A 13,651-nucleotide genomic window follows, 5' to 3' on the forward strand; every position below is an offset into this window, starting at 1 on the left:
AAAACTGTCACTGCTATTGCATTTTTATTGGACTTTCTCAATCTTTTCCAAATTTTACAATTTGACTGTCACTAGGAAAGAAAGATGGTGAGGTCATTGTTGTTGACAGATGTTATAATTAATTTGAGTAACACAGTCATGTTCTTCCTCCATGACCCTGTGCCCTGTTCATGCAGCTGGTATATACCAACTTATACATGTTTTTGTTTACATATATTCTGTTCTTCCTAAAACACATAATTGCACAGGCCTGCTTTTTCAAAGTGAGGGTAACTTAATTACAAAGGGAAGATCAACTCATACCTAAAACCGATTTTTGTTATAACTAAATGAAAAGGTATTGTACATGGAAAGAGGAGAAAATTACTCAAGTATAAAATGAACTGAAACTTGAAGATTTAAAAATTAACTCATAGTCATATATGCAATATATGTTTGGATGATTAATAGCAAAGAGATTAAGAGTCCAAGTATAAACCTGAGTCAAATCCTTGGCAGTGTCACTTACTAGCTATGTCACCTTAGGTACATTTCTTACCCTCTCTGTCTCAGTGTCATTTGTTAAAATGGACATAATAACAGACCTGCCTTGTGGGGTTTTCTAAGGGTTAGATGACTCAATGTATGTCAAGTGCTCAGTAAATGGAAAGCATCTAAAAATGATGATGGCTAGCATTGCTATTATTATTATTGCTGGAGAATCATTTAAATCCTAGACAATGAGTCCAGCCGGTGTTGCTCAATGGTTGAGCGTCGACCTATGAACCAGGAGGTCACAGTTCAATTCCTGGTCAGGTCATGTAGAAGCCGGCTAATCAGTGACTCTCTCTCATCATTAATGTTTCTATCTCTCTCCCTCTCCCTCTTCCTTTCTGAAATCAATAAAAATATACTTTAAAAAATGTTTAGTCCTAGACAATGAAAATATTATCATGTGGTTCATCTACCTATCAAATCCAATCAAACTAATTAGAAGAAAATATCTTCTAAATATAAAAATAACATATTTGTTATTTATTTTTTAAACATACAGAATAATTGTAAAAACCCAAAGAACAAAATTTTAAATACCTATAAGCTTTTCATTCAGAGAAACACTACTAATATTTTAGTTTGTCCTGTATTTTATCTATAAATCTATATACAAAATTTTATTCTTACCATTTGTCTTATTGCTTGACTTGAATGTTTTTGTTGTTAAATATTCATCTGCAACATAATTTTTAGGGATTTCTACTCTTTTCCAACCAAAATTGGTCTTGATTAGTCTTTCTCTTCTCAGTGTTTTTTCTTTGTGGTGGATTGGGCAGGTCGGCAGACAGTGGGTCACTGAGTCAGTGTGTCTCAGTCTGAGGACAAGATGTGAGAGAGTGGACTAGGGTGGAATTCTTTGAACCCTGGTTGTGTTTAAAGCAACAGCAACAAAACACAAGAACATAGGACTAGCTTGCTTCCCAACTGAGCATTACCAGGTGATACAAATGCAGCCCTCATTTGACGAGCCTCACATGCACACATGCAGGGAACTCCCCACGGAGCCACTAGCCCTGGGACAAGGAGCACTGCTGAAATTATGCAGATGGCCATGATGACATGTTTTGACCTGTCCTGTAGCATGCTGGGGAGACAGACAAGCCCTTCAGTTCTCGGGAGACATATGGGCACCTGTGTTTAGGTTTAGTGGAAGGTTTTCTGTGACTGAAGGATCTACCTTTGGAAAATTCATAAGGAGATTGAAGTATATCAGAGATGAGCAAAGGTCTGCATTTTAAAACAGAAGTGATGGCTCTTTTAAAGAAGTGCTTATTCCTTCTGATTTTCTTCATGACTGAATTGATGCCAACTTAGATTGCCAGCTCCACAGTCTGAATTCCCAGTGATCTCCAAAGAAAGAGTCATTCTCAAGATTCCCTAAGCCCGCCCCACAGGGTGGTTCTGGAAATGACAAGCAAACATCTACCGCAAGAATTCACTAACCTCATGCATCATATGTCCACAATTCACCCCCAAATCTGGGTGGATCTGTAAGCCAATGTAAATAAGCGAAAAGCACTGAAATCATCAATGATTGATAGAATAAGCTTCATAAGCTATAAAAAATATTTGATACAGGAAAATTGATTTTATTTCATCTTTTTAATACCTTATTTAAATATTGGTACTAAAATCCGTAATGTGAACTGGCTGGAGCTGGAAAGGGAAAAGAAAGGTGAAACTCCTATGCATCCTAGCAGTGGAGATTTTAAATTGTGTGACTGTATTGGTGAAATGGATGTGCTCCCTGAAACTAATGAGATTTGTGTTTTATGTTTGTAACCAGCAGAGGTAGCTGACGGTGATGAAAGACTGGACAGCATCTCTCTACCACCAACAGGTAAAACACATTTACATTTTCATCACCCGCTGGAAAATACAGCACAGGAAAATATTTGCATTGAAAATGTTTTTAACGTTAGAGATGCAGATGCTTGAGCAGAATGCTTCTGTAACAGACCCAGACTACAATCAGAGGTGCTCAGTGCCCTGTGTTCAGACATATTTGTCACAGTGACTATGAAAAGCCCCATTTCTCTCACAGTTTTATATTCTTACAAACCTCAGAACAGCGAGTCCTAAGAAATTAGTGTCACAAGATTTTGCCTCCCAAAACCTTTGGACATTCAAAAATATTTTAACATGATATGACATTTCCTTTTAGAACAGGGATCACCAGTTTTATGATGAAATCCATGTCCATTCTGTCCTCTCCCACCTGCTCCAAAGGGCTTTGAGCGGCAGGCAGTCACAACGCTTCACACAGTGGGCGCCTAGTGAATGTCGTGTTGTAACTGAGTGACTGAATACGCCAGTGCATCTGGCATGGGTGTCACTTTACCCGTGTTATAACCAGATCGCCCCAATGCAACATTTCACTGAAGCCTCTGCTACAATATCAAGCCATAGACATAATTCTGACCACATTATTTCACTCTCAAGTGATATCCTTCTGACCCTGGTCTCCTGCCTCTGCATCAGTTCATACCTGAGAGCCAGAGGGACAGGTGTCTAATCCACAGGCCATGTGGCAAACAATGTATTCCTCAGCTGGCCTCATGACTCTATTGCCTGCCCTCAAAAGAATGCATGAAGATTTTCTGCCCACAAAACCCAGCTGCCCCAAAAATCCTCTGAACTCCGTGTTTTCTCCTCTAGATGTGGGCTGGTAAGTTTTAACCTTTTGCACTCGGATGTCGAGTGTGACTCGACACGGTTAGCATTAGAATAAAGGAATTGAGAAAAAAGCAAGCGAGTGCAAAGGGTTAAATGGAAATCAGCAAATATGAATGGAGTAGCTAGTCCGTGTAAGCACACCACCAGGTCATGTGTTCATTGATAGCACTTAACCCTGAGATGACAACCAAGAGTTCACAGGTGTGGGACAGACATATGTCAGAGAACATTGGAGTAGCGAGAGAGCTCAACCATGTAAATAACACAGTGCTTTCTGCCATTGAGTAGCTAAGCAACAGGTCAATGGGCAAATGACAAAGGACCTGCTTATATCAAGTTTTACCATATAATCATTACATAAAGGGGATTTCTCTTCAGTAGAATGGCCCTCTAGGTCTTTTCACTAGACTCTTGACAGACATTTAACAAACTACTAAACAGCATGATAAAAAGAAATACTGTTTATCATTTAGAAAAGGGGGAACAGGGTTGGCTATGTTTCCACATTTATGAATTAAGAGAATGGAAATGCATGATCTCTACTGTTCCTTCCCATCTGTCCTCCGAATATCAGAACAACTCAGAATAGCCGTGCGCTTATCACCCCTGGCCCATTCCCAGAAGACGCAACTAATAATAATGAAACTGTGCCGTTCGGGAGGCCCCTTGGAGGAATACCATGCTGCTCTGGTTGTGCTGTCCAGGTTCCTCCCACTCCAGCCCATTGCCCCAGGGCATTTGCCCTGCCTATCCTCACTGTCATCGGACACAGTGGGCTTTTAAAAATTGCTATTACTTGAAAACCATTCCCTTTGTGTTTCCATACCTGAAGATGGAGGCAGAGAGAAGTTTCAGATGAGAAAATTGAACACGGGATGGTAGAACCCCTCACGGAACTGAAAAGAGTTTCAAGGACCCTGAGAGTGAAGGAACGTTAGAGATCATCTAGTCCCATGCCTCCTTTTTATCCAGTCCTTTTATTTTACAGGTAAAACAGCCTGAGGCCCAGAAACACTAAATGACTTTCTCAAGGTCTCACAGCTGTTGATGGCCTCTCGACTCCCAGTCATTACACCGCATAGCTTTCTTACACCTAAGCCAAAGCCCGCTTTCCTCGGCATGTTTCTTAAAGATCCCAAGAGTTGATGGATGTGCTAATCCCTTCAGGATTCCATCTCACTGTCCCATAGTCTCCACAATTAAAATGTCCACCGTAAGTCCCCCGAAGTCCACTGCAGATTCAAACTCATGGAATTCTTTCTGGAATACTGCCCAGCGCTGTGAGGTCATAAGGAAGACAGGAGTAGAATGGCCCTCTAGGTCTTTTCACTAGACTCTTGACAGACATTTAACAAACTACTAAACAGCATGATAAAAAGAAATACTGTTTATCATTTAGAAAAGGGGGAACAGAATTCCCAGATTGGTGCCCAAAATCTGTAGTAATGAAATTAAATAATTTTGGTTAGAGTAGCCTGTCTCTTGATTGCCACCGAAGTAAAATCCCAGTCTGGTGGCTTCTCTGAATACCAGGCTATTACTAACCTCTCCCTCCTTGCGTGCACCCCAGGAGACCCCACCTTACTTGTACAGGCGCTTCTTCCTGGGGCGTGAGGCTCACTGGCCAGACTTCCTTTATTGTGTTTATCTGAGCTGTTAAAGATTTAACAATGCTTCTATTAACTTCAGGTCTTTTTTTCTTCCAAATTCATGTATATTGAGGAGGGTAGAGGAGAGTGTAAATGTATGAATCAGAATCTAGCAGGTCAGGGTTATAGTCTGGCAGCCAAATGACATTTGTTTCAATCCATTTCATTTAAGCAAACTTGTGTGTCTAGACTTAACAAAAATGGATAGAGATTTTATAGTGGAGAAACATTTTCTTAATTTCTTTTCCCTCAACCCTGTCAGTGAGCATTTTGGAGCAGCTCCCAGGAATCAGCACTGCGTTAGGTTGTGGTGAACAAACACCCGCCCTCAGAGCCCCGCCCACTGTGACGGGCAGAGGCCAGCCACCTGCAGCCAGGTGTGGAGAGTGTGGCTGATGATGGCAAAAACCTTCCAGGACTTGGGGACAATTTGTGGTGGGAAAAAAGAGCATAGAGAAAGTAAAATCGTAACAGTGCTTTCTAAAATGTGATAAGGAGGCTTCTGAATTTGAAATAGAGTAGTGCAGAGCTCAGCTGGGCCTACCAGTCTTTGTCATCAATTGGCATTCCTTTACATACGTTTTAAACATTAATAAAGAAAAGTGTAAGGGAGAAAATGTAAATTAATTTTACCACCCAGAGACCATCATTATTGGGTATTTTTCCCCCCAGACTTTTCTCTATATTTGATTTAGCCAGTGGAGATCAAATATATAAAATTTTGTTTCCTGAGTTGGATTTTTTTAACCTAATAAGCACTTTTAATTTTAATTGAAAAATTACGATTTTTCATACACATTACGTATTTGAATATAGCTGCATGATCATCTGCTTTACAGGTAAATCCTACTTATTTGGCTCTTTTCTGTTACTGGACAACATATGGACATTCTCTAAGTGACACACATTCAAGAGCTTCCTTGCAAATATAATCATTAGAAATTTCTAATGGCTACAATTGTTTATTTAGCACAACTACAGTCTTGGAACACAGACACCTCACCAACACCGTTCTTCACGTATACAAACTACCTCCAGCCATGTCATAGGGACGTGTACAACTGCCTTCAGAGGAGTGCTCCCTTCACTTTCTTTCTCTGTTGTAGGTAATATATTTGACACCAGGAGAGAAAACAAGGAAGACACAGAGCCAGATTTCACTGCCTAGACTTTCATTTAGTGACAATGCTCATTAGCATACGCACCTCTTCCCTTTGAATTTCCTCAAAGATCCACATTAGCATTTCAGTGTACTGCAGAGTGTGAGTGTTCTGTGAAGTTTACCTGTCCTGTTTGAGTAGTTTTGATGTACTATCTTTGTCAACTGTGATAAGCAAGCCTCCAATTTGGTATAAGATTTTTAAAAATCATTCCTAAAGTTGATTTATCACCCTTGAAGTCCAACATCTGATCCAGTTCATTGTCCATTAAAAATAAGCAGCTCTCTCTTCCCTGTTTTTGTCCATAACCTCAATGTGAATACTTGGAGTTTCGAAGCATACGGTATTTATTTTAACATAAATTGCTTAGATGCTATATAAAGGAGAATGGCAATTTCCAGTACTGAAAAGGGAGCAATTGTTAAAATTAATTAGACCTTCATCAGCTTAAAAGATGAAAAAGAAGTTTTGGGAGACAGGATAGCCCTACTCTGTTAGATGAAATCATTTGTGACATCAGTTCCCCCAAAATAACCATTTATAACTGAACTAGAGGCCCGATGCACGAAATTCGTGCAAGGGGCTTGGTCCTCGCAGCCCCGGCTGCCTCGGCCCTCGCAGTCCCGGCTTCATCCAAGAGGTTGTTCTGCTGTTTGGTCTAATTAGCATATTAGCTCTTCATTATATAGGATAAGGGCAAGTGATATGTGAATTCCTAGGAAAGAAAAACCTTTTAGGAGGTGGTATTCACACAGTGACAAAGTAACTCACTGAAAGGTGAGAAACTCAAAGTAAGCAGTTATCTACTTGATATCTACCAGCTGTTTTGACAGATGGTTTTAGCTGAGTGAGTGGTTCAGTGTTTTGGCAACCCGCCACACACTTATTTCATTAATGTTACGTATTTTATTTGGTTCCTAGTACCCTTACACTCCACTTTATATAAATCCAACAAATGAAAATCTGGATTCATTTTAGAGATATCATGCCATGTGCATATTTGTTTTACGGAAATATTTGCGTCTGGATTCCTTTCTCTCATAAGATGGTGAATTTAAAATACCATTTTATTTAGAAACACTGCATTTACACCTCATTTATTTCATAAAGCAAATTACCTTGGAACTTTGGCACTTGACCCAAAGGCCAAAACTTGAAAGAAATGTGAACTAGAAACACCAAACCCCAGGGCGGGGGAAATTACCGTGCTACTGTTTAATGCATTTCCCTAGCACTTATTTTATTGAGTCAGAGAGTGTTAGAGCTCAGAGTTATTGTAGATGTCCCTTATTAGTAGGACTATGGGAGGCAGCTGGGGAGTGAGGGTTATGGTTGCCCAGAGCCAGGTAACCCATCATTGGCCTGCCCAGGCCTAGCACCTAAATGCCTTACTCCCCTGTCCAAGGTACTGGTGCCACATCACACTGAACAGCTAAGCCTGAGCGAGGAGGGAGCTCTGGGATGAATCTGTTTTCCCCTGAAGACCAGCTCATTAACCAACAGTGGCAGGAAGCTGGTGCTAGGTGTGGCTTGTGGCATCCATCCAACTGCTAGACAGCTCATCTCATATATGTGTGTCTTTTGTTCGTCGTCTTTTTGGAGGTTCAGAGTGGTTGTTTCCATCACACCCTTAGTTAGCCTTTTACATGCGAGGCGAGCTGGTAATCACTCCCCTGAAACCAGCCCCTCTGATCACCAAGGCTGTGAGATACTGTGAACAGGGCTTTTGTTTTTCTGCAACATATGTTTTCAAACTGGTCTGCTGCCTCTCAGAAGAAAGTATTTCTCAAGGGAATTGAAAGATTAATTAGTGCCCTTTCAGCTCTATTACAACACGATGACTGTGTTGCTAATAGAGGTAGAAACATCCACCTTCCCACTGTGGCATCTGTTAAGTATACACCACGAGCGTTCGGAGCACGTCCTTCCAAGACCGGGCGACAGCGTGGAGTGTTCACCCCTTGAGGAGGGTGGGGACTGTTCAACTCACGAGTATGTGCAATGGATCCCCAAATTGGAAATACATATCATACAACTGCAAGAGTGAAATCATATTTTGTAAATTAAAATTGTATTTGTGTTTACTTACTGTGACTACTGTTCGGACTTTATTCAGAAATCCTTTCTATAGGCTTTCTTAGCAAAAACAAATTATTCCATATCTATGAATAATGTCTCAATCTTCTGTATATATGTTTTATTAATATGTAAATATTTAGATTTTTTAAAATTACTATGTTCTTTAAAAAAGTTCAACACAAGGCTAGTGGTGAGAATGGTGTATGACATCGTGTTGTGATATCAATCCCCAAGACGCTCTTTATGCCCATTCTGGAAGGATACAATAAATTACTTTAATTGAAAGTGCCTGTTTCATGCCTGTGTGCCATTCCTCCCGTGATTATGAAGAGGAGTCGATGCTAGTCATTAATTAAAAGGTATTTATTAATATTCTGGTGATCTTACCCAAGAAGTTTTATCTCCTTCTGAAGGAGATAAATTTTTAAGAATAAACTAAATTGCTACCAGAACGATCATCTTCGAACGTGGTGAGCCACGGGCTCTGCCCAGCAGCCAGATCAGTGGCTGCAGCAAGTCCCCCAGTAACACTTACGCATTAAGCACTGATATGCTTGAAGCCTCATTTTACATGAATTAGGTAGCTTTATAATCTGCACTTTAAAGGTAAGCCCTGCTTCTATGGAAACAACACATCAGAAGGACAAGTCAATCTTCTCCCATACAAAGTGGCTGTTAAAACATAAATGCTTTATGCCCAGCCAGCATTGCTCAGTGGTTGAGCATCGACCTATGAACCAGGAGGTCATGGTTCGATTCCCAGTCAGGGCACATGCCTGGATTCTGGGCTCGATCTCCAGTGTGGGGCGTGCAGGAGGCAGCCGATCAATGATTCTCTCTCATCATTGATGTTTCTATCTCCCTTTCCCTCTCCCTTCCTCTCTCTGAAATCAATAAAAAAATATATTAAAAAACAAACAGAAAGGCTTTAGTTTTCTTCTCTGAACACAGGAGGGTGCTACTCCTCCCTGGTACCTGCCCCTCCTACATCCCACAGGCTTTCCCAGCTCCCCTGCCTAGACTAGAGCACTCCCAGGTGTGGGGTGGTGGGGAGGAACAGCTACCTAAGCGAGCAGCTGGGTTGCAGAAGAGGGTTGCAGTGTGCCTTGCTTGCAAAAGTAGGAAATCTAAATAAACTATAGCCAGTCTTTCCCGTACCTGCACCTGTGGAGGCTGGGAGCCTGGCACCAGCCTGCCACTCCTACCACAGTGTCCCCCAGGCTTCATGTGGCCCTGTGTGCCATGAATTATCTGTAAGGGGCCCACTTCACATTACGTGGCCCAAGGTCCCTGGGATATGCCCTTGCTCCCACACACTGGTGTTCTCTGAGCTGCCTGGCTGACAGCCCCAAAGGGCTCTGGAATCAGTGTGAGGAAGTGCTGGAGCTGACACACAGGTCTCTGCCTGGGGAACCGCGGGGTGTTACTTGGCTAAGACCGGGAACACTGGGCGGAGCGATTTGGAGGATGACATGCAAGTTCAGGTTCAGATGTTATTCCGTTCATTCAGTCAGCAAGCGTTTGAACACTCGGGGTATGCATGGCACTGGCTAGGGGCTGGTACAGCAGGCACGGAGCTCATTCTGACGATCACTCACGAACGACTATGACCCCCGGAAACACCCTCGTGTAAGGCACGTTGTGTTCCTGAACTAGAGAAGGGAACTTAAACGTGGAAGCTTTGTCCCAAACTAGAGGCAATCAAGATTTGAAGCACTATTCATTCCGTATAATTCAAGTCTCAACTAAATCTCATCATCTCCAGGGGATTCGTGACTATCAGCTCACAAGTAACCACCAGTCTCCACCATCTAGTCACAGTGACCCTCGCCACTCTCTGAAATTGTCTTGCTATTTATGTGGTTTTTATCATCCATTTTTCCTCTGGAATCTAAGCCTCGGGATGTCAGGGCTCTTATCTGTAAGGCCATTAAGATTTCAGGCCCTGGGGAAAGCACATTTCAGGACGCCCCCTCTCCCTCTGCCCCAGCAAGAGTGGACTGAGACAGATGGGGAGCATTAGTGACTACACGACTCCCTTTTCCTTCCTGTAGTCTTGGATCACATGCACTTCCATTGTCCCTACATCACCACTCTTCATAAATGGCGGCGAAATTGTGTCAGTGGACCCACCAAAGAGATGCTGGATGGCTCCGAGAGAATTGATAACTAATGATCTAAAGCTAAAGCAACACTTTGAATTGACACCAATCAATACCTCTGCATTTTGTAACTGCAGAAGCATGAAACTGATCATGCCTCCTAAAATATATATACTGTATATTACATACATATGTATATTTGTTTATTTATGCCCATTTTGTTATCAGTGAAATTAAAAGAATGTAGAAGAGTTAATGAAAAGGCCAAAGAGTGATCTAGGAATGGAGCCCGGTGGGAAAACCCACAGTGTGATGTAATTTGCTCCTATTGATATCCCAGACACACTGGATACTCCAGGGCCGTTTAAATTGGGGCAGGGGCTGCCTTTTTTTTTTTTTTTTTTAATCTGTTAATGCTGAGAAATTGGAGGATATTTTTAACCTAAATTTTGAAGCTAAGTGGCTTTAGATGATTCCTTTAAAATACTTTCTAAAAATGAAACAGATGCGAATGTGTTAAATGGGGGAGCTGGTCAGAAACCAGCCCTCTCGACTTCCAGGTGTGCCTTCTCTCCACCACGCTGCTCTGCAGATTGAAAATGTGAAGGGCCCTCAATGTGAATATGGAGAGAAAAATCAATTTTACAAAGGAAATCGAGTGACCTAAATTGGTTCAATGAAGTGGGAGGCCAATTGCACATCTGGTAGAAAAACTACTTTCTGCTGTACTTTAGCAATGGAGAGAGAAAGGGAATAATAAATGACACTCTGCATATCACTGAGTTTAGCATCCTCCAAAAGTGATGGATTTCTAACCAATGGATAGGGAATGTCAGAAGTGACTCGATTAACAACCCCACGCTAACCCCACCCCCATCTTGTGATGAGCACAGTAACATTGCACCGTCCTTAGGAGAAATGTTTCACTGGGTGAAGCAATGCCACCTTCCTCCACTCCCACCTGTCACTGACGCTCCCTGTAACATGTACCTACAGCTGTGGGGAGCCCTTAAAACTGTGCTCGTTGCCCTAGCCTGTGCGGCTGAACGGTTAGAGCATCCACCAGCACACCGAAGGGTCCTGGGTTTCATTCCTGGTCAAGGGCTCATCGTGCCTGAATTGCAGGTTCACTCCCTGGCCCCGTCAGGGTGTGTGGGAGAGGTAACCAATCAATGTCTCTCTCTTACATCCATTTCCTCTCTCCGCCCTCTCTCACTCTCTCTGAAAATCAATGGAAAACATGTCCTCCGGTGAGGATTAACACAAAAAACAAAGATTGTGTTTGTTTCTGTGGTTTAAGTCATGTACTGTTCAAGTGTGTTTATCCCATCCACCTCCTTTTGGTGCTCCTGGGAGCTGTCTTTCCCTTGCTTTGTCCCAGTGGGACTGGCTCACCAGTTAGGGCGGAGTGGGCGTATTTTAAATGTTAGACTGACTCCTGGACACTGGCTGTTGACCATACTAAAGGCAGAAGCCGAAATGCACCTTGATTATGCCGAGGCTTGCATCATAACACACAGCTTTAGAAAATGAACAAACTCTCAAAGACCAAGAAATTACTTTTAATTGGAAAATACCCAATAACTTAGGAGGTGAGAAGGAGGAGGTGGTGGAAGTTGATGAAATTAGTCTGAATTCATTTGAAAAACTGAATGCAGAAGAAAAGCCAGAATATAGAAAGAACTTTTACAATTCAAAAACAAAATCCCTGGCCGGTGTGGCTCAGTTGGTTGGAGCGTCCTCCAGTGTGCCAGAAGGTCAAGGTTTGACTCCTGGTCAGGGCATATACCAGGTTGTGGGTTTGATCCCCTGTCAGGGTGCATACAGGAGGCAACTGATCAATAGATATATCTCTCTTACATCTCTTTCTCTCTCTCTCCGTTCCTATCTAAAATCAATTTTTAAAAAAACACTAAATACACACACACACACACAACCCAATTTAAAAGTGGGTAAGCCCTAGCCGGTGTGACTCAGTTGGTTGGAATGTTGTCCTATACACCGAAAGGTCACAGTTTCAATTCCAAGTCAGAACACATACCCTGGTTGCGGGTTTGATCCCTGGTCAGGGTGCTCATGGTTCGTACCACAGGCAACCAATCAATGTTTCTCTCTCCTCCTTTCCTCTACTAGTATGTCTAAAATCAGAGGATTTTTTTTTTAAGTAAGATGTGCCCGGCTGGTGTGGCTCAGTAACTGAGTGTAGATCTATGAACCAGGAGGTCACGGTTCAATTTCTGGTCAGGGTACATGCCCTGATTGTGAGCTCCATCCTCAGTGTGGGGCATGCAGAAGGCAGCCAATCAGTGATTCTCTCTCATCATTGATGTTTCTATCCCTCTCCTTTCCTCTCTGAAATAAAAAGTGTGTTAAAAAAATAAGCTGCTTTTAAAAAATAAATAAAATTGGGCAAAAGATGAGAACAGCATCTTCTTCAAAAATATAAAAATGTTCAATAGGCTAAAAAGCATATGAAAAGATAGCATCATAAGTCATTAGGGAAATGCAAGTCAAAATCACAATGAGATACCACTTTAAACCTACAAAGATGCAATAGTCAAAATGCCAGACAATAAGGAGCATTGGTGACAATGTGGAGAAATTGGACCCTCAATATTGCTTTTCCCTTTGGAAAAGATTGACAGTTCCTCTAGAGTTACCATCTGACCTAGCAATTACACTCCTAGGTATATACCCAAGAGAACTGAAAACACCTGCACACAAAGACTTGCACACAAATGTTCAGAGCAGCATTATTCATAATAGCCAAAAAGTAGAAACAACTTGAATACCCATCAACTGATGAATGAATAAACAAATGTGGCATATCCACACAATATTATTCAGCAATAAAAATGAAGTACTGATACATGCTAACATGGATGAACCTTGAAAACATTATGCTAAGTGAAAGAAACTAGATACAAAAGTCATATTCTATTATTGTATTTCTGTGAAATGTCTAAAATAGGCAAATACATAGAAACAGTAGGTAATTAATAGTTGCCTAGGGCCAAGAGGGGGAGCAGTAATGAGGAGTGATGGCTAATGGATGCAGGGTTTCTCATTGAAATGATGACAATGTTCTAAAATTAGATAGTGGTGATGGCTGCACAACTCTGTGAATATATAATCTCTTTAAAGTGATTACTAAATAGCCCTAGCTGGTTTGGCTCAGTGAATAGAGCATTGGCCTGTGAACTAAAGGGTCCTGGGTTCGATTTCGGTCAAGGGCACATGCCCAGGGTTGCAGGCTTGATCCCCAGTGGGGGTCGTACAGGAGGCAACCGATGGATGATTCTCATCATTGATGTTTCTCTCTCTCTGTCCCTCTCCCTTCCTCTCTGAAATAAATAAAAATATATTTTAAAAATAAATAATAAAGTGATTATTAAATAATAATAATAGCATTAGACACTTCTACCTTACTCTATATGTGTTAATTAATTCC

General features: G+C 41.6%; 1 protein-coding gene across 1 annotated transcript in view; it reads left to right on the forward strand.

Moving 5' to 3' along the window:
- BEND7 (BEN domain containing 7) overlaps positions 1 to 10,271 on the forward strand; it is an 88,367-nt gene extending 78,096 nt beyond the window's left edge. The window contains exon 8 of the mRNA XM_054715653.1: positions 10,153 to 10,271. Within this exon, the coding sequence (XP_054571628.1) occupies positions 10,153 to 10,271 (119 nt within the window). The remainder of the gene's footprint in view (positions 1 to 10,152) is intronic.
- The last annotated feature ends 3,380 nt before the right edge of the window (positions 10,272 to 13,651 follow it).

The sequence above is a fragment of the Eptesicus fuscus genome, chromosome 5 (assembly GCF_027574615.1).
Source record: "Eptesicus fuscus isolate TK198812 chromosome 5, DD_ASM_mEF_20220401, whole genome shotgun sequence".
Classification (NCBI taxonomy): Eukaryota; Metazoa; Chordata; class Mammalia; order Chiroptera; family Vespertilionidae; genus Eptesicus; species Eptesicus fuscus.